This window comes from Xiphophorus couchianus, chromosome 6 (assembly GCF_001444195.1).
Source record: "Xiphophorus couchianus chromosome 6, X_couchianus-1.0, whole genome shotgun sequence".
NCBI classification, from domain to species: Eukaryota; Metazoa; Chordata; class Actinopteri; order Cyprinodontiformes; family Poeciliidae; genus Xiphophorus; species Xiphophorus couchianus.
This window is the reverse complement of record NC_040233.1, coordinates 28191519-28212733: the sequence shown is the minus strand read 5'-3', so window position 1 is coordinate 28212733 and position 21215 is coordinate 28191519. Positions and strand designations below refer to the sequence as shown.

Below are 21215 nucleotides of genomic sequence, written 5' to 3'. Positions count from 1 at the left end.
AGCAGCTTCCTGCTTCCATCACTTCCTGTGTTGTCTCCACGTCCTCAGGTTAAACTGCTGGGAGGAAACTGTTTTCAGCATCAGACGTTTCATGGTTTGGTTTCTGTTTGAATCTGTTCAGCGATTGTTTTATTGCTCATAATGAGGCAGAAGCAAACAGGATAATCGGTTCCTTCTGCTTTCTGAGTGTGGATGAATCCTGAGCCGTCCCTCTCCGCTCGGCTTCACATGTCGGCTCATTCTCAGTGTTTCCGAGCGGATCGCTCTGATTGATGACACAAACGGTGGCGGCGGCGGGAGGTTCTGACCGGGTTCCACTCAGGAGTTTGTTGCTTTTGGAGTTTCGGTTTGCAGGTTTCTCCTCCTGACTCGTCCGAGTCCCATTTCTCCAACTCTTCTCTTTTCTTCATCACAAAGTTCAGCATCACTTTGATCATCAAACGTAACATTTTAAACATTCACAGTTTGAACCATAAAACATCCAAATGATTATCAGCCACCATGTTGGTGTTAGAAAGATGATTCCTGGTTTTATTTTAGTTCAGTTTTAAACAGAATATTAGAAAACTACAAATAGTTTCCATCTAAAATGAAGGAGTTTCTTCTTCTTCTTCTTCTTGTCCTCCAGCTGTTTCTGTGTTTGTGTCAAGAAGCTGAGCTGCAGATGATGAAATAAGAAAACCAGACTGAAGAAACTTTTAATCTTCACTCTGAATTTATAACTTCAAGACTTGAATTTTAATCAACGTTTTAAATAATTGATGGTTTTGTTTCCTGTCTCAGATCTGAAAGTTTAACAAATGTCTCTTGAAGCTTTCTGGGAGCATTTTTCTTTTTTTTTTGTGAAAAGTGTGAGCTTACTTTCACACTTTGAAGATCTTTGTGTACATTACATAACAGAGTCCAGAGGGAGGCCTGTGGATTACAGGGAGCTTCGTTTTTCACGTCCTGCAGCTTCACAGGCTTTTAGACTCCGGCTGCTTTTCTTCTTGGCTCCAAAAATAACAAGTTTCTGGAGAACAGCCAAACGGAAACTAAACACGGTGAACGTTACGTCTGCAGCAGCCATGTTGGTTCCAGACCGCTGGACCACAGGCTTGTTTTGACCCGGGACAAACTGTCCAATCAGGATGCAGTGATGCTGTGATGTCATGTGAGAAAATCTCAGTTCATCCTGCATTAGAAAACCTTCATTCACTCATTTAGTGTGTTTTAGAGCAAATTGCAGATGTTTTGTATTTTTCATATATATCAACAAAATAGCAACATTTTCAATTCAAAAATCTCTATGATGCTAAATTATCAAACTTATTATTTTTAATATTTTATTCAGATCATTAAACCGTCAGATTGATGGCAGGTTCATCTTGGCATCAATGCAGCTGCTACATCTTTAGCATTAACATGCTATTTCAGGCTAGCATGGCTTCGCCGCTAGGCTAACTCCTTTTAGCACAACATGAAGACAACAACAGTCTTTTCCAGCGTCCAATCAGATCGTTCAGAAGCAGAAATTAACCCCCAATAGGAAAAGAGAAGCAGCTTCATTGTTCATTGATGCAGCTGTGCGCCAGATGTGGAGGCGTACAGAAACACACGGATCTTTCTTTACTTTATGTTTCATTTCTATAATTCATATTTGCAGAAAAGTTCACTTAGTTTATTCTGCAGAATTTTTTTCCATTTGCAGAAGTTCGATGATTCACTTTGCATGAAAATGTGAAAATAGAAATAAATTTTAGTTTAATTTGATTCCCTTTCAAAATAATTAAAACATATTAATAAAAGTTTTGTTTTATTAACCCATATTCTACCTCGGCGGGGCAGAAGTGGCTCTTCTCTCCATTTGTTTTCCATGTTTTCTGGCAGAAACGGTTCAGATAAGTTAAATGTTTCAAACATCAAAGTTTTTTTCTTCTGTTTCATTTTGTGTCTGAAACGTTTTGTGTATTTCATAATTTAAATTTTTTAATCTAACTTCAGCTGGAGCGTTTTATCTCCCTCAGCCGTTCCAATAATTTAGGTTTGTTTGTTTAAAACTTCTCGTCTCGTTTCTTCTGGAGACAAACTGGGCCGTCGGCTCGCCAAAATAAAAGCTTTCCAGGTTAAATTAGCTCACCTCCTCTCATTGATCTCCTGCAGCTTGGAAATAATTATTTTATTAGTTTAGCTCAAACCAATTAGCTGCAGCATTAACAGGTGACAGACACTTTTAATTGTCTTTCATGAGGTAACAGATTCAGTTCATCAGCTGCTGGAGGTCGACTTTCAAACTTTAGTTTAATTAAAGCTGAGAAAAAGAAACTCCTTAAAGTCGAGGTGGAGGCAGCAGACGGTTCAGGAAACCATGAAGGCTATAAAGCTGCTGGTGGTCATTTCTTCCTGTTTATTCCTCTCTTTACTGATCATCTTCAACAATAACTGGACGATAAACTGTCTGAGAAATTATTGCAATAAAAAATAATGTTGTTGTTTTGAGTCAATTTTCCAGCAATATAATGATAATGGCATAATAATACAAGAACATATCCTCAAAGATGAATAAACTTTAAATTTTAATAAACTTTTAACTCTGGAACTTGAAGACATTTTAAATAGCCAAAGTAAATAAACAAAACAACAAATAAAATGAATTATAAAGTCTCTCTAAACAAAACTGTCCTTCAAAATAAAGGTTCAGTTGAGACTAAAACAGCAGACTGAAACTTTTATCATCCAGTTTTGATGATCTGAAATCAACATGAAGCTTCAGTTATTAGACAGAAACCAGAGATCAGATCTGGACCTTCAGAGTCACATAAAGACGGTTACAAAGTCGGCCTTCTGCCACCTGCAGGACGTTTAGAGGACAAACGTCATCTAGAGAAACTCGCCAATAACTGAATATAAGATTTTATTACTACTAATAATAATATGATCAGGAAACCAAAACACAAACACCAAATAATCATGAAAACAGTTTTTCTGTCTGATGCATTTTGTTCACTGATGTAATGTGATGAAGTTTTTACTTTTATTGTAAAAAGTCAACATTAAATATTAAAAACGTCACAAAATCCAAGTAAAAAAAAGTTCTGGAACCGTGAAGCTTTTGGCACCAACAGATAATCAAACGAAAATAATCTTTTTATTTTGTTTTTGGAGTCATGTGATGGGTCGGTTCTGTGTCAGGATGAGAGGTTCGGTTCTTTACGTTGACCGGATCGTCGGTCAGGAATCGGGTTTTTCCTCCCAGATGTTTTTTATTAAAGTTTATCAGAAACGTTCCTGAACATCAGAAACATAAAAATGCATGTTAGAGAAAACTAATTCTCCACAACAAAGTAGGTAAATATACATCAGTGTAAGGTTCATATTACGTTTGGTGCACTTTGACCTTTGTTTGTGAAAGTTATAGAGTTTGCTTTGGTGAATAGACCACTGGGCCATGCTCAAAAACTAAAACATTTTGATAACTTTTAATCCCCCATCCCTTAACTGCACACAGACCAATGATAAAGCTCAAAATCCCTTGGAGGAGTTTTTTTAAGATTAGAGGTGTGTGAATATCAAAAATGGACCCAAAATGGCCGCCTTGCTGTACATTTTTAAAACATTTCTCCAACATTCATTGTGTTCAGTCATTCTGCTGCGAACTTCAACATTTCTACTTTGTAGTTTTGTCCTGATTGTGTCGACTCTGTTGGATCTGAATAGTTGCACCAAACTTCACTGGCCTGGTTGTGAGTCGGCTTGTGATGTAAGTGTCCTGTTAAAGTTTCAGTAACCTCTGCAGATTGGCCTGAGGTAAATGTTCCAGACCGAGCTTAAAAAGTCAGCTGTCAGATTTTGAAAGCTCGATGCCCCTGCAGTTCTTTCAGGGAACTCATTAGAAGTCGGACTCGCTCCTTGCAGCGGCTGCAGAGAGCTTGTGAACGTCAATACGAGTCTGAGCAGAAAACCCAGAAGACACGGATTAAAACTGATGTTTTTTCAAATAAATCAGCCGTCTCAACAAACGTCTGTCCTCCTGCAGCAATTTAAACTTTCTGAAGGCAGAGCGCGCCGCTGTCGTCTCCATTACTGAACTCACAGGAAGATTCAAGAAAACCTGAAGTTACTCAGATCAGCTCAGAGATTTGATTTTGTCTTTCAGCTCTGTGTGACGTTTCATGATATTTGGGCCAATTAGAGCATTTCTGGACATTTGGAGGAACTGAAACGTTGTAATTAAAGCAGTACCAGTTTAACGACTGGCAGATGGGAACTGGTGACCAGCTGGTGACCAACTGGTGACCAGCTGGTGACCAACTGGTGACCAACTGGTGACCAACTGGTGACCAACTGGTGACCAGCTGATGATGAGCTGCTCTGTTTACTTTAAACCTCTGAATCCCTCAGGAGCTTTTAGCTCGCAGCGTTTTGGCTGCAGTAGCAGCTGCCTCCGTCTTCTCTTTGTTTTTATGAATTCTTCATTCAGCCTCCTCAACTTTCCTTTCCTGAGATATTTACCTACATTTACACATTTCCCTCCAAAAGAAAAAAGTTGAGTTTCCATGTTGAAGATCCGGTTTCCTTTGCAGCCAAACATGTTTGTGGCTCATAGTTGGGATTATTCTGACGATTCATTTGATAGAAAATTGGCAGATTATGCAGATTTTTTATTTGAATCTTTTTTCTACAATACAATAAAACATGTGGATAATCACTAGCATGTTGACCAACAGTCACTTCTTCAGACCAGGATGTTTGTTTTATCTTTTATATAGAAATGTTCATGTTAGCATGAGGGCTACTGCTAGCTCGTTACCGTACAGAATGCTAACGATGTTACTCTAAAACATGCAAATTAACACAGAATTTAATCTTTTATTGTCTAAAATATAAGAATAAATAATTTCTTTAGTGAACATTTGATGCATCTGCAGCTGAAAATCTTTCTGCTTGTTTTAAAATCGGTAAAGTTTACAGCTAATCTGCTGATGATTTGGGATTAACTGATTAATAATTGGAAGCACTAAAGTGATTTTTGTTGTAGAGAATTTGAACCATAATTTGAAGCTAAAGCTCTTCATTAGTTTTGGGTAGAGCATATTTAAAGACTTTTTGGTCTTAAAAGCAAAACATATATATTTTATTGTTTTAGTTTAATTGCTGTCCTGTTTTCTTAATCCATGTCCTCCAGGTAAAGAATAATCAATTACTAAGTTAGTTGACAGTTATTTCAATAATTACAATAATCCAGTTAATCACTTCAGCCCTAATTTCGGCCATTTTGTTTCCATAATGGCCGCTGTTAGTGTCGGCTTTATGGGCCACAAACGTCCCATAAAGGACTGGAGGTCCAGTCATCAGCACTTTATTTAATTTTCTAGTAAATAGACTAAAAAAAACACCAGTAAGAAAAAATCAAACTTGATTCACTGTAAAAACACAAAATCTAACCAAGTTTCCAAGGCAGAAATCTTAGTTCAGTTGAAATGAGACAAAACTAAATAAACAGGAGTTTTATTAATATTATATTATTTATTAATATAATTATTAATATTTATTAATATTGATAAAAATGTTTTTGTCTTACTGTAAAAAATCTATTGTTATAAGTGAAATAATCTGCCAGTTGTTTAAAAAGGAATGAATTTCTTTACTGAAGACAAAATCCAACTAAGATTATAGTCTGTAAATCTGTTAATGTTCAGCAGGAAAACTTGTTGTTTGCCAACATATTTGATCTTGTTTTTTCCTAAAACCTTAAACGTCTCAGATTTTCTCTGCATCAGCAGAGAAAATCCAGCAGAAACAGGTAAATTATCATTAATCCCAGATTTTTCCAGCCTAAAACATTCTGAGTTTAAATGAACTGAATGTTTAAATGTTCTTTATTCGTCTCGTTTCAGACACATTCAGGTTCACTGGGTTTATTGTAACGAGAGAGAAAATCAAGTTGGTTCTTAACTTCAGTCCAGCAGATTCTGCCCCTATAAATAAAATAAAATCAAATCAAATAAAGGAACTTCATTTGCAGCACCGGCTCCAAATGAACAGTTAACAGCAGTTTTAAAATCAAACGGCTAAAATGAACATTAATAATTATAACAGTTAAAAACAGAACAAAATGACACATAAATCATGTATAATTATATTATTATGATAAAACTTGTAAATAAAACATTTAGATGTTCCAGTTCTCGGACCGGGTCGTTCATCATTTATCTTTTTGTTTTCCTTTCTGTGGTAAGAAACCCGCCTGCTGGTCAGGTTGCATATCTATGTCTGCAGCTCTACGTTGCACCGATTAAAATGCATGAAGTGCAACAGACGACCTGCTGGGGGGTCGGCGTCCACCACTGGGCCCGGGATTGGAATAGGCCTGATTAGTCTCGCCTCAGTGAGTCTCTGGGCCGATCCATTCAGGAAGCAGAACCTCTATAAATCTGTGTGTGTGTGTGTGTGTGTGTGTGTGTGTGTGTGAGCTCACACTGCTGCGTCCTGATGACAGAAGAAAACAAAAACAGCTGAAGATCTGCTCCAAAGCGGCTCCTCGGGTTTTAGACTGAAGTTAAAACATTTCTTACTGAACCAAACTTCATTCAAACGTTTTTTTATTTACAGAAATGAAAGAGTCTCATTAATATTTATACCTGACACTTTTCAAAAAACATAAATGGTTTTATTTTCTCTGATTCTGGTTCATCAGTTCCTTTAAATCTTATTTGATCAGCAGAAGAAGAAAGATTAAAAGGTTGATAACGAAACGGAGCTGAACCAGATTCCTGTTGGCTGTTCTGGGAATAATCCAGATGTTTCTGAAACAGCTGCAGGTTATTATTGTCCATTTGAATACATAAATAACGTTACAGACTCTGTTCTGCTGCTGCAACGTTTCGTTTCTTCTGGGATAGATGTGAAGACGATCTCAGGAGGCTTTGTTGTCTCTCTGATTTAACAAACACTCGACTCACTTCCTGCAGATTATTTTTAGTCGACTGGGAGGTGAGAAAACTTTTCTTATGACCCAGAAAACGATTTAATCTGAAGCTCTGTCCGCCATCTTTACTGATGTCAGCGTCATCAACGCTCCAGGAACCTGTTCAGAGGAATGGATTGTTTTAGACCTGGAACCAGTTTATCAGGAGTTTTCAGTCTGCAGATATTTTCTCCTTCCTCTCCAGGATGGAGAAGGAAAACTGAACTCCCATCCCGGCTGCGACGCTGCCTCTGAATCAATACCAGGGGAGAGATTTTCCGTCTCAGTGGCCGTTAGGACGCCGTCGGGGAGATTTATGTGATTGGTTGGCTGTGAGAGTTTGAGGTTGGCGACCGCGAGGCAGAGAGGAAGACGGATCCTGACAGAGGAGGTAAAGGGCAGGAAACCGGCTCAGGGCTGGAAGTGAAAATGCAAATGGAGGCCGACGAGGCGGCGACGAGGCGGCGACGAGGCGGGCCTGTGTTCTCCTGTCAGCAGACTTTGACCTGCTGACAGCCGCTTCAAATGAAGCCGTTTTATAATGGAGGTTTTAACTGTTTTGTGGGCTGAAAGCCTCTTTGTTGGGCTTTCATGCTGGAGCGGAGCAGCGGGAGTCCGGGCCCGGTCCAGGATGGTTTGGGCCGGTTTGGAGCCTCCACCAGGCAGAGGCGCCGTAAACAGACTGCGAGGAACAAAAGCTCCTCTGGGGCAAAACCTCACTTCATCACTAAAACTAAAACTAAAACTGGCTTCAGGAGGAAAAACTCTGAGAATCTGAGTTTCACATCCTGCAGCTTAAAGGCTCTGGAGAAAATCTCATCTATTTAACTCACATCTATTTAACTCACATCTATTTAACTCTCATCTATTTACCAAACTGGATCCAAACTCCACCCAGAAGAAAAGCTCCACCCACCCAAACATTCAACACAGTAGAAACTCAGTTCATGTTTCTGAACAGAAATAGATGAGAGTTAAATAGATCCAGTTCCTTGTTTTGGTTCCGGTTCTGTTTGGAACCGGATCAGAGGACAGCATCAGCTTCAGCAAGTAAACTAAACATTTAGTTTGTAAAATAAATATTTAGTGCTAAATATTATATTTCATTTGAAAGCTAAATATTTAGTTCAGTTTTTGCTAAATAATTAGCATGGTTGCTGTATGTTTAGTTTGCAAGCTAAATATGTACTTAGCATAATATTGAGATAGAAAACTAAATATTTAGCTAGGAAGCCAAATATTTATAAAACTAGCTTACTTGCTAAATACTGTTAGCATGTTAAATATTTAGTTCCAAGTTCCATGTTTAGTTTGTAAAATAAATGTTTAGTTTAGAACTAAATATTTACCTTGGGTATAAATATTTAGCAGGCTAGCATGCTAACTAAATATTTCATTTGAAAGCTAAATATTTAGTTTATAACTAACATTTATAAATTATGCATAGCAAGATGAAAATATAGTTTTAGTTTCAGTTCTGTAGTTTTTCAGAACCCGACCTTTCTGGACCTGTGGAGCCGTTTTATTGGCCCAGTTGGTTCTGAGGCTGAAACATGGATCCAGTTTCCTGCCTCTGGAGTTTAACTCCTTTTTGTTGCTCTAAATATAAAAATATTCTTCATATTTAATGTGTTTGGTTTTTTCCAGATAATTAAACGGCTTTTTAATCTGATTATGCTGCTTTAATCCGCCTCCGTCTCTCTGATGTAAACATGTTTGTGTTTAAACTTCAGGCTGTTTTCAGCTCAGATTCTTTTCTCTCTCGTCTTGCCGGATCGTAGATCCTGGGTTTCATTTCCAGTCGGTCGTTGATGAAACCAGTCAAACCAGAGCCGGTCCTCCCAGTAGGAACCAGGCTGTAAGCTGCGCTCGCCGCGGCGTTTCCTCACGCTGCCCTACAAATCAAACCGTACGGAGTTACAGGGCGGCCATTATGCAAATGAGACGCCGGGGGAGGAAGAGGAGGAGGAAGCAGCTGCTCTGATGGGACGGAAACATCTGGACCCGGATTCGCCGCCAGACAGAAAAAATTTTTAAAAATCATTTAAACACGAACAAGCTGGATATTTTCCTGCTTGTTAACAAATCAGTGGTGAATATTTCACACCAGCAGAGCAGCGAACACGTCCAGAATGTTTCAGTCAACTCCTGAAAGGTCAGCAGGCTCCATCAGAGCCAGCAGGGTCAGAGGTCACATGTGAAGGCCGTTAGCTTGGCTGAAAATCTTCTGCTTTTCACAGTAAATTGATGAATAAATGAAACCAGAACAGGAAATGACATCATGTCGCCCTGCATCAGGCAGACATGCTGAAGGACTGCTGGTGACCTCTGACCTCCACCTGCTGTTCCCACTGACTGTTGGTTGCTCAGGTAACCGCCTGATGACGCCACAACATGCTGGGATTTTCATCCTGATAAAAAAAATCACAAATTGATACGAAAGTAAAATTTCACTCAACATTTTAATCTTTTGTATAAAATTATTATTTCAATCACTCAGATTACAACTTTTATTCTTTGATGACAAGTTTATTTCTGTAATATTTTGAGTTTATTTCTGTAATATTTTGAGTTTATTTCTGTAATACTTTGAGTTTATTTTTGTAATATTTTGAGTTTATTTTTGTATATTTTGAGTTTATTTCTGTAATATTTTGAGTTTGTTTTTGTATATTTTGCATTTTTTCTGATGTTATTCCAACGTTATTCTTCTAACATTAGGACTTTTTGTCAAATAACTTTATTCTGGTAATTTTATGACTATAATTGTATTGTTATGTTTTTTCTCGTGTTATTACAACTTATTATTTTGGACTTACTGCCGTTCAGCTTTATTCCTGCAAATTACAAATCAAATCTGATGACTTTATTTGCTCAATGAAAGTATTTCATGTTTAATTTATTGTTGAGGAGGTAGAATAACATTTTTGTCGTGGGATTTTTTTGTGACAAAGTTTAGTTTATAGCATAAAACAGAGCAGGAAGTGAACATTAATAATGTAATCTTCATCAACACCTAATTCTGCAGGAAACGACTGAAGAGTCGATGGTTTTGCTTCTGCGTTTTGTTGAATTTTTGACGCCTCCTGTAAGTAACGGAGCGTCCAGCAGTGAGACGATGTTTAATGTGTTCCTGTTTGAAGGCTCCGTCCTGCCGGGGGGGAGCAGCTCTTACTGCTCATAATGCGAAGCTGCATAATGGCTCCGTCATTCAGGCAGAACATGAACGCTGCCTGCAAATAAAACCAGACTAGATTTACAGCTGAAAGGGCTTCATGTCTGCAAATAGCTTTTCCATTAAGAGAACCAAGAAACACAGAGCGCGCCGTCAATCAGCGGCGGGTATGCGCTTCAAACCCAGCCGCCGTATTAACGGCTTTTTGGCAAATGTTTTAAATGAAAGTGAATTAGAGTGAATCCATTTAATGAACTCTCTCCGAGGCTCAGAGGCCGTCTGAGAAACGCAGCGACATTTTGTTTCCAGGAGGAAACGTTCTCAGAGTTCAGGAGGAAAACGTGACAAAGTTCAGAAAACAAACTGATGAGTGTTTGGTACCGAGTCCGGTTCGGTCGGTGAGGTGTTTAATGCTAAGCTAACTGGTTCTGCAAACCTCAGACTGGGTTCGGTTGAAGTGAACATATCAAACTGGGTTCAGTGTGATATGTGAACACCAAGCGGACTGGAGACCGGTCCGAAAACTGGAAGTGGACGACAGCGCAGTGCATTCTGGGTAAATACAACCAAAGCTTACATGTTAGCCTAGCGCTATCAGGAGAAACGGCTCGTGGTTTTTAGCCGAAGACTAGAGAACATGTAAACTCCATGCAGAAAAACCCCGGGCCGGGAATCGAACCCAGAACCTTCTTACTGCAAGGCACCAAGGCTAAAGAAAGATTAGCATTATTAAAATGTCTAACACTCACTGCTCTCAGCTGATCTCTGTGAAATATTGGTACCATTTGGTTGGACCTCTGTTGAATGAGGTCAGTGAGTGAATCAACGTATTTTGTTACATATTTTTATTTGTCATAATTTTGTAGAAATCACTTTTTATTTGACATTAAAGAGTTAATTTTTGTCCCAAAAAGCTAAACAGATTTGTAAAACAATAAAAGAATCCAACAGGGTTCAAACTATTTATAGGCATTTTATAACAATTTATTCTGTAATAACTATAATACAGATTATAAAAATCTGGATCAGGATCAAATGCACCGAGTTGCTTGTATGAACATTTACTGAGACAGAAAACACCAGATATTTGATCCTTTATTTATTGGTACTGTAAAAATAACCAGTAAGACAAGGAAGAAATAGTCCTCAGTAACTGGTTGCTAGTTTGGGTCTGTAATCAGAATTTAAATGAAAACTTTTTATTGATAAAATCAGTAACATTTTCAGTCCAAATCCTTTCTCCTGCCTCTCCACCAGGGGGCGTGTCTGAGTAACGTAAACTTCAACCAGGTTGGTTTCTGTTGAAACCGATAAATAAGATCAGACTCATCCCACTGGTTCTGGTTCTGGTTCAGGCCGAAAGTCACAAAATTAAACTGATTTACATGAAAACATCAAAATTACACAAAAACAGGAAGATGGCACACTTAAAAATCCAATTTAGACCATTTATCGGCATAAAACAGTTGATTTGGGATTTATTTACGCGCTACAGTCGTATCGATTAGACGCGTTGTTGTAGTTAGAAGTAATTTCCCTGCTGGGATGAATAAAGTACTTCTACTATCTTGGTGATAAAAACTAAATTTTCTGTCATTTATCGAATGAAAATCATTTTGTTGATTTTGACCTGAAACAGGAAACATTTTGTCTAATTTCTCACCAGACTGGGAGGAAAACCGAGATGCATATTTTTATTCAGCGTATGTAAACATCTGGCTTCAGACCTGGGTTCAGGTCAAAGGTCATGCCTCTTCCCTGCAGTGTCTCTGAGTGTAGAATGAAAATCTGCTGGTTTCTGCAGGATTCCTTCCTGCTGCGTTTGTTCCATCATGTTGGTCCAAACAAATCAAGCTCCTGCTTTCTGATTAGTGCGTAGTGACCGCGGGTTAATTTATCGGTGTTGGGGCCCCTGGTGGCCCCGGACCCGACGGGCCGAGCTGAATTTGGTTTCATCTGTTGGTCTGATTAGGATTCATGAGTTTCTCTTTTTTAATCCGTTCTCAACGCTCCTAACTGCTCAGAAAACTGGAACGTTTGTACGAGCGTGACGGGATTTCACGTCCCATCATGCATCAGTGATGCTTCACTTCCACCGGGGACAAAGCGGCAGACCTTCAGAAGATTTCTCTTCTCTGTGATGAAACGAAAAAAGAAACTCTGGAGAGAAAAACCTGTTTTTTGTTTTTTTACTTTTAGTTTGATGCCCGACTGAAAAGGTTCGACTTCTCTGAAACGAGCCGTCGGGAGTCAGAGCCAGAATGTTTTCTATAAGTTTGTCATTCAGGATGAAGGAAGAACTAAATCTGGATTTTCTGAATGAAAACAGAAACATAACAGATGAAGGTCGAGTTTAAGATCCGACATGTTTGATGGGATGTTTGGTTCTTCGGTTTGGACCAAAGAAAAGATGAAATGTTTCCATAATGTTCATCTGAAATATTCTGAAGATTATTCCTGAACCTGCTGGTTCCTGACAAACTTTACCAGGCTGTGACGAGGAAAACTAAATATACTTAATATAATTACAATTTTCTTTAGTTCATGTTTCAATATTAACGATAATCAATGATCTCATTTCCTCCACTGATCTGATTCTGCAAACAGAAACAAAGACAGAAAATGTTTTAATGCAATAAATTCAGGAAAATCATTTAATAGACAAAAAAAGAAAAATAAATGGAGGAAAAAAATAATAAAATGAAGAAAAATATGATCAATAAGCAGGTAAATGTTCAACAATTTAAACAAAAATAAAGCAAAAACATCTTAAATAAATAAAAATATCAGAATTAATATTTTTTATTTTGATGAATGGATGAGAAAATAAGAGGCAAAAATCAAAGAAGATGTACAAGAAAAATGCATCTCCACTGATAAAATGTCAAATGAAGCAGTGTGTGTGTGTGTGTGTGTGAAGGTGTGTGTGTATGTGTGTGAAGCAGTGTGTGTGTGTGTGAAGCAGTGTGTGTGTGTGAAGCAGTGTGTGAAGCAGTGTGTGTGTGTGTGAAGCAGTGTGTGTGTGAAGGTGTGTGTGTGTGTGTGTGTGAAGCAGTGTGTGTGTGTGAAGCAGTGTGTGTGGGTGTGTGAAGCAGTGTGTGTGTGTGAAGCAGTGGGTGTGTGTGGGTGTGTGTGTGTGTGTGTGTGAAGGTGTGTGAAGCAGTGTGTGTGTGTGTGAAGCAGTGTGTGTGTGTGAAGCAGTGTGTTTGGGCGCCCCGGCCCTGTGGCGTTCGGGGAGCTGGACGTTCCCCTCGGCGCTCTGTCAGCCTCATCTGCCTCCATCCAGATTATGTGCATTTCTAATCTGCTGCTGCTGTAAAATGCATGAGAGTGAAGAAGCTGAGAGGAACTGCAGCAGCTGCTTCAGCCTGACTGGGAGCTGCTCTCAGGCTCCAGTTTGGCTCCAGTTGGGCCTTTAACCACTGCTGCTGGTTGATTGTTTTGGTATTAAGAACCTGGAAACAGGAAGCTGTCCTGCCTCCCAGCTCTCCTCACACACACACACACACAGCTGGGTGTGTGTGTGTGTGTGTGTCGGGCGGCGGTGCTGATGGATGCAGACGCTGCATGGACTTAATTAGCCGTGAACGCCTGCAGAGCCGCACCTCGCCGCTGCAGCCCTGCTACAGCTCCAGCCCTGCTGCAGCTCCAGCCCTGCTGCAGCTCCAGCCCTGCTGCAGCTCCAGCCCTGCTGCAGCTCCAGCCCTGCTGCAGCTCCAGCCCTGCTGCAGCTCCAGCCCTGCTACAGCTCCAGCCCTGCTGCAGCTCCAGCCCTGCTGCAGCTCCAGCCCTGCTGCAGCTCCAGCCCTGCTGCAGCTCCAGCCCTGCTACAGCTCCAGCCCTGCTGCTCGGCTCAACACGGCCGTTAACAGCAGAGCCGAGCAGAAAAGCTCCCAGTCTCACAGCCGGGGCCTTAACTGGTTTTAAACCATTAAAGGTTTTCATGGATGCTGCATGTAAACTTCTAAAAACCACCAGCAGACCTGCTGATTCTCCACTAAAGCTGCGGACGACTTCAGCACTTCAGAAACATGTTCTAGTTTTTTCTTTGTTCACCAAAAGGCCGACACTGTAACACTGTGAAAATGTTTCCCTGCTTTCTGCACCAGAACCAGGAGATGACGGTCGAGTTTTACGGCTGGATTCCATCAGAAGGAAGCAAAAAACACGTTTAGGGACGTAGATAAAAAAATAAATCAAATTCAACATGTCAGAGTAAAACTGAGAGGAAAATTAAATTTAATTCAGTTCATTTCTATAAACTCATCCTAAGGCACAAAATCAATCATATCCAGAAGATCCTGGTTTTCAGTTCAGTTTATTATTCAGATCAATTTAAAAGATTCAAACCTTTAAAAAGTTTAAAATGTTTCCATGGAAACCAGCAGATCGAGTCGTTGACGTTCAGCAGGGCGGAGCGACTCAACGAAGTTCGTTACGTCTTGAGAAACTTTCTCATTAAACTTTCTTATTATAGCGAGATAATAATTTTTATATGTTGTTATGATGAGATTTATATGTCAGTAAACCCAAAATATCAAATTAAATCAGAAAGGTTGTAACAGTGAAACAGCAACACTTTGTCTAAAAGAAACAGGAGAGAAGAATCGTCACAACGAAAAGCTTTATGTCTTTAACTTTTTACCTGTCAGTATTTTTATATCGTTATAATAAGGAGGTTTTCTGGTTCAAACCGGATTCTGCTCCTGATTTTACTTCAAACTCTGGCAGGTAAATATTTCAGTGTAAAACAGAAACTTCTGAACATTAAACATATGAACAGTTTCTGTGTGAAGTTTTCTGGATGAAAAGCCTCCAGTAGGAGGGATGAGTCCGTCTGTCCGTCTGTCCATCCGTCCGTCTGTACGGCGTTTTCCTCCGATCCTCGGCGGCCATTTTTAGGAGCTGCTCAGTGTAATTATGAACCATTACATGATTGTTGAGAGCCAACAGGCTGATTCCTGCTGCAGGCTGAAATCTGAGGAGCGAGGCTCTGCTTTCTGACACGTGGAGGCCTGTTATTATCAGATCCTGTGGGTGTGTGTGTGTGTGTGTGTGTGTGTGTGTGTGTGTGTGTGTGTGTGTGTGTGTGTGTGTGTGTGTGGGTTAATCTCCTCTTCAGCTCTGCCAGATAAGGAAGCGGCCATCGAGGAGTCACGTTGTGGCATTTTATTAACTGATTGCTCATAAAAAGCTGTAAAGGGCAGAACTGATTCAGGATAAGCAGGAGAAACTTCTCTGCGTTTGGAAAGCGGCGGCCGGCTGCGACCTCAAACACGCTGACATTTTGGGAAATGTTCCTCGTTAGCGACGCTCTGATGAATATCAGGCTTGATGACTGCATCATCCATTTCCCACAAAATAAACAGAAACTTTGTGATTAAAATCCTCATCAAAGTCATTATTTATTGAATGTATACTTTGTGTGAGCTTCATTAAACCACTTTGTTCTCTTTAGATGAGTAAAATCTTGATGTTTACATGATTTAAAGCTTTAAATGATTTCCTTCCTCTGCTGCAGATCTGTCAGAGAAGAAGAGCGACCTGAGAGTCTGCGACGTCTCCACCTGCCGATACGGAGGCGAATGCAAAGACGACGGCGCGCAGCTCAAATGCGTCTGCCAGTTCCAGGTAAAAACAGCAAAAATCATTGAGCAACATTTCAGACGACTTTAAATAATTATGTCTCCGCTCAGAGGAATTTGTAAGGGATGTTTGTAAAGTTAGAGCATCAAAGATAACAGCAATAATTTGGGTTATTTAGTTTTTCATAAGAAAAAAATGCTGGGATCTTTATTCAAAGTCATATTTTACCATGTTACTTATTAATGTCACATAATGAATGTCACTGCTTCAAACTAAATATTTAGCTTTAAGCTAAATGAGATTAAACTTTAAGGTAAATATTTAGTTTGAAGTTAAACATGTTAAATATTTAGTTTAGCTACATATTTAGCCTCAGAGCTAACATGGTTTAAAAGATGAACCCTCTCTGTTTCTCTCATGACAGAGTAAACAACCCAAATAACTGCTGATCATTTATTGCCTAACTTTACAAACGGCTCCTCATATTTAGGGCCTCATTTGGTTCAAATTATTAAGAATATATTTTCCAAATGTATTTCTCCAAAATGCTTTAGTGATTTCCTTGAAGGAAATTGTTCTGCTTCATTCTGTCGTCTTCCCGATGAGAACGTCCTAGTTAAAGCACCAGGCTCTTCTGCTGTTGATTTTTAGTGTCTCTCAGTATTCAGCTGATAACAAACCCAAACACTCGTCTGGACCTCCGGACCGGTCAGAACTCATCAGTCGGTTTCCGTGGAGCGGCGGTCAGCCTGCAGGCCGTCCCGCTCTGATTGGATATGGATTTACAGATCAAATCATCCTGACGGCTCAGATGCTTTTCATTAACGTCGCCATGTTGGGCAACAGAATCTGATCAGATTATTTTCTAATGACATGAAAATCAAAAGAGCTCAGCAGTTATTTTACCTGTTGCAAACTTTTATTCTTTTATTCTCCACTGTTATTTTCTGCCATGTTTTCCTCTCATTAATCAGAACCTCAGCTGGATTCTGTCCAATCCAAGCAAAGATCTGACAAAACCAACTGAAAACCAGAAGCTGGACAGAAACTGAGGGACTGACCACATGACAGAAAAAATATTCTTTTGAATTTGTTTCTGTCTTTTCCATTAGAGTTTGGAAACGATGATGCAGATTTCTGCTTGAGAAACACCGTGGAGCTGCTTTAGGGTTTTCCTCTTCGCTCCTTCTTGAGCTTTCAGGATTTACGTTGTCTGAGCATGTTTACTGCCATTGTTGAGTCATTTCTGACCAGTTTGACCTCTGGGTTTGACCCGCAGTGCCACAAAAATTACATCCCGGTGTGCGGTTCTAATGGAGACACCTACCAGAACGAGTGCTACCGACGGCTGGCATCCTGCAAGCAGCAGAGATCCATCTCCAGAGTCCATGACGGGCCATGCTCCGCCGGTGAGTCCAGCAAATACACTGAGCCCAGGACAGCTAAGAGTCCAGCAAATAGACCGAGCCCAGGTCGATCTGGACAGATACTCAGGTCTAGCAGCAGTTTTAAGAATAAACACTAGGTGGCGCTTTATGGTTTCAGGCAGATAAAGTTTGTTCTGGAGGAAAGTTCATCTTCTGCCCATAAATACTCATCGTTTTTCTCCATCCATCAGGATTTAATGTTGACTTTGACTCATTTACTCAAAGTCGATAATTTAATCAGCATAAAATAAACGTGACGTCCCATTTGTGAATTTATATGGTCAAAAATTAACAGCAATAATTTGGGTTAACAATTATTTATTCATTAATCATTAATTCTTTAATATAATAACATAATAATTGTTACAGTTCCAAATGTTAAGTGTGAAGATAAATATTTGGCTTCAAACTAAATATTTAGTTAGACTTAATATTTAGTTTCAAACTAAAGCTAAATGTTTAGCTTTAGTTTTAAGCTAAGTACATTTAGCAAATTAAATATTTAGCTAAGGCTAAATATTTAGTTAGAAGTTGAATATTTAATTCAGTACTAAATATTTAAATATTACAGTATAAAATATTTAGTTGATAAACTAATAATTTGTTTGAGGTTTAAATTGGAGCTTTAGCTCAGAGCTAAATATTTGGTTTTTAAAATGTGTGATTTTCCAGGCTGTTGTGTTTTTAACGGACTGGTTGTTGCTCTGAACTCTGCAGATCATCATCAGGGTCATTGATTTCTGAGGACGAGTCGGTTAATCAGCTGATCAATTTTAATTAGGAGCTTCTGATGAAAGTCATTAAAATCTCCTGAAGCTCAGAGCCTCTGAACTGGAAACTGCTCACCGGTTTTATGTTTCATTTGTTCATGCAGAACGTTGGGAACAAATAATTCTGTTATTCTGGACCGGTTCTAGAAACGTTAGAGTTGAGATGATTCTCATCAGTACCAATGTTTTGTTTCAGTTTTAAATCTGTTTCTATTCCAACCATAAGAACAGATTTACTGCAGTTTATGAAAGAACAGAAATCTTTTTTACAGATTGTTGAGCGTTTTGTTGGTGAGGCAACAAAGAAACTAAAACAGATCAAATCTTAAAGGACACAGCAAACAGAAAATAACTGGAGCTGAAAATCCAAACAGCTAACAAAGAGAATCTTCATCAGTGCAGATGGAGCGTCTGCATAAATTAAGTAACATTATTATCAGTTTATAGATTTAACATTTGAGTAGTTTCTAAAAATGCTTAAAGCAGTTAATGTTAAACAACAAAGTTTATTAACTTGCCTAAAGCAGAGACAGCGTTTGGATGCTATTGCTAACTGGTATTAGCATGCTAACTGGTGTTAGCATCAGCATAAAAACCACCAGTGCTGTGTTGATGTTTGTTTCTGCTGATAAAAATCATAAAACTCTCTAATCTAAAAGTTTCGGCCTTTTTAAAATCTTCTAAATGTTTTCTGCAAGTGATGAAGAGTTTTTCCTGACCGTCAGCAGCAGGACGGTCAGCTGACTGTGGAGTCCGGCGTCCCTGCAGGTCGGGTGACTTCACTGTTTTCTCTCAGCGAACAGGAAGAGCTGATGCTGCTGCCAGCGGTTTGGTTTCCCCAGAAACCAGCCTAGCGCTCTTCAGCCTCCTCTTCCTCACCTCCCTGCTGGTTCCTGTTCCTGTTTACTGGAAAAAACAAAAACACGGTCTGTAAGATCCGACCTCAGACAGATTGTTTGAGACGAAGGTCTGGACCGGAACACCAAGCGTTGCTTCCACAGCTTTACGGCTGATTTTCTTTTCTCTGATTTTCACTAAAAAGCTGAACTCTCCTCGTTTTAAGGATGCAGCAGGTGGTGAGTCAGACGAAACGCCACCGACTTTCCTCCATGACGGGATTCAGAGGCTGCTGTGTGGTTTTTATCCGTCTGAATTTAATCCAGTTCCAGTCGGCGCTGAAGTGTGAAGAAAAAACTCTGGACTTCAGAAAGCTGAGGAAAAGCTTCATCTGTTGCCACTTCACTTCCTTTAGATTTGAGCTTTCAGAATCGACTCTGGAGTTGAAGGACAAGCCGGTTTATTTTTCTCACTGATGAAATATAACTGCAGGAGGAGGAAGAGGAGAAGGAGGAAGAGTTATGGCTGCAGCAGAGACGTCAGCGCTGCTTCCACATGTCAGAATGCTCAAAAGATCGGTTAAAAACTCTTTAATGCCCCGGCAGGCACAACGCCGGGGCAGGAAGGCAGGAAGGAAGGAAGGAGACGCTTTAATCCATAAGGAGGGAAGGAAAGGACTAAAGAAGGATGAAGGCGTTAAAGAAGGAAAGAAAGAAGGAGGCAAACTAAGGAAATGAAAGACTAAGGAAGGAAAACACCAAGGAAGGACAGAAGGGAGGAATTTAAAAACAGGAAGGAAGGAGAAAAGGAGTGAAGGAAAGAAGGAAAAGACTGAAGTACAAAAGAAGGAAGGAAAAGAGGAAGTAGGAAGGAAGGAGCGATGTAAGGATCCTTGGCAGCTTCGATCTTCCCAGCCATCAGGTCAGAGTGTGAGGTTCAGAGAAACGTCCAGGCCTCAGTGAGCAAAGGTTAAAGGTCATGGGCGGCAGGTTGTCTGAATGTTTCCAGATCAGGACGGAGGAATTCTCCTTCGCTTCATTAACCGTTTCATTTCCACAGCAGCTGCTGTTGATGAGCGTCTCTCAGTTTTCCTCCATCTGCGATTCGCTGATGGAATCAGAAACCAGGAGACGGTTCTGCTTTCTGAGCTGAAGAAACAGAAAGCTGACCCGTCCGCGGTCCAAACGGGTCGCTGCCGGTTCTGGTCACAACACACCAGAGTTTTATTCATTTTTCCAAACTTTTAATTTATTTTCTACACACACCTGTCCATCACCGTCCCTGTTCACATCTTATTTATTTCCTTAAACATTTAATTAACATTAAATATTCATGATGTTTAATTTGGACTCATCTGGAAACTACAGATAAAACTGAAATACAAGAACATTTATTAAAAGCTAATATTCTGCATCTATGTCAATGAACAAGTAAATACACAATAACTTCAGTGAAAAGAACAATAGTAAACACATGGAAATTAATAATAAATAAACCAAACTAAATAAATAATAGCAGTATGTATTATCAATAATAGTACAAACTAAACTGGAAATATTTACACTCTAGTAAACAGAGTTATCAGGATTCTCTGTTTGTTTCCTTTAGATTCAAATGTCTCCATCTTTTAGTCCTTATGCTGTTTTTCCATAATGTTGACATTTTTAATTTTGCCTCTCTTTCCTTTGGCAGTTTGAGTTTTAACCAGCAGATGTTATACATTTATTCACAATCAGCAGAAAACTCTAATTAAGTATTTATTGTCTTTGTCCACCAAATCCCTGGGAACTTTTCCCAAACGCAAGCAGATGAGTCTAAATGCATAAAATACTTTTTATGTCTGTTATGCCACAATGATTGAACTTTTTTTTTTTTTTGCATTTTCAATTAGCAGATTCAGGCCAAACACAAATTAGAAAGAAGAACAGTGCAACATGTTACAAAACAACCAAATTCAAATTAAATTGAAATTTAATTTCAAGTTCAGCCCAAATGTTGACCGACTCTAAATCTGAATCTGCCGTTTAAAGCTGTCGTCTCGTTCGTTCGTTCAGGCTTCGGTTTGGACCCGGATAGGTTCTTCAGAACAATGTTTGTTCTGATTTTTTCCCATCTGTTTTTGTTGTGTGTGTGAAACACCTGGTTGCGTCTCTAACCTGTTGTTTCAACATTCACTGTGTTTTGCAGAGTCTTTATTCTGTAGCTATTTGCCTTTCAGTTTAATCCTAAAGGACTAAGTGGAAACCGATTAGTGATCAAATAAAAGTGAACTGAAGCTGCAGAATGTCAGCTTCATCTATTTAAAATAAATATAGACTTGTTTGTCTCATCCAGTTTTTATGCGGTTAGAAAAGTTCCTCGTTTGAGTTTTTCTCCGTGTTTTTCTTTCTGAACTCTGCAGTCGCTGTTTTTGCTGCTTCATCAGTAAATCTGCCTGCAGGGAATCAATAACAACTCGGCCATTTTCACTCGGA

The 21215-nt window shown here is 39.4% G+C and overlaps 1 protein-coding gene and 1 long non-coding RNA gene across 2 annotated transcripts in view; both read left to right on the top strand.

Annotated features, from left to right (window-relative positions):
* tmeff1a (transmembrane protein with EGF-like and two follistatin-like domains 1a) overlaps positions 1-21215 on the top strand; it is a 44820-nt gene that overhangs the window by 4044 nt on the left and 19561 nt on the right. The window contains exons 2-3 of the mRNA XM_028020283.1: positions 15643-15752; positions 16987-17116. Coding sequence (XP_027876084.1) covers positions 15643-15752; positions 16987-17116 — 240 coding nt within the window. The remainder of the gene's footprint in view (positions 1-15642; positions 15753-16986; positions 17117-21215) is intronic.
* On the top strand, positions 6654-8794 carry LOC114146357 (uncharacterized). The gene is made up of 2 exons (XR_003595881.1): positions 6654-7337; positions 8728-8794. It is a non-coding gene; the product is annotated as an uncharacterized LOC114146357 (long non-coding RNA).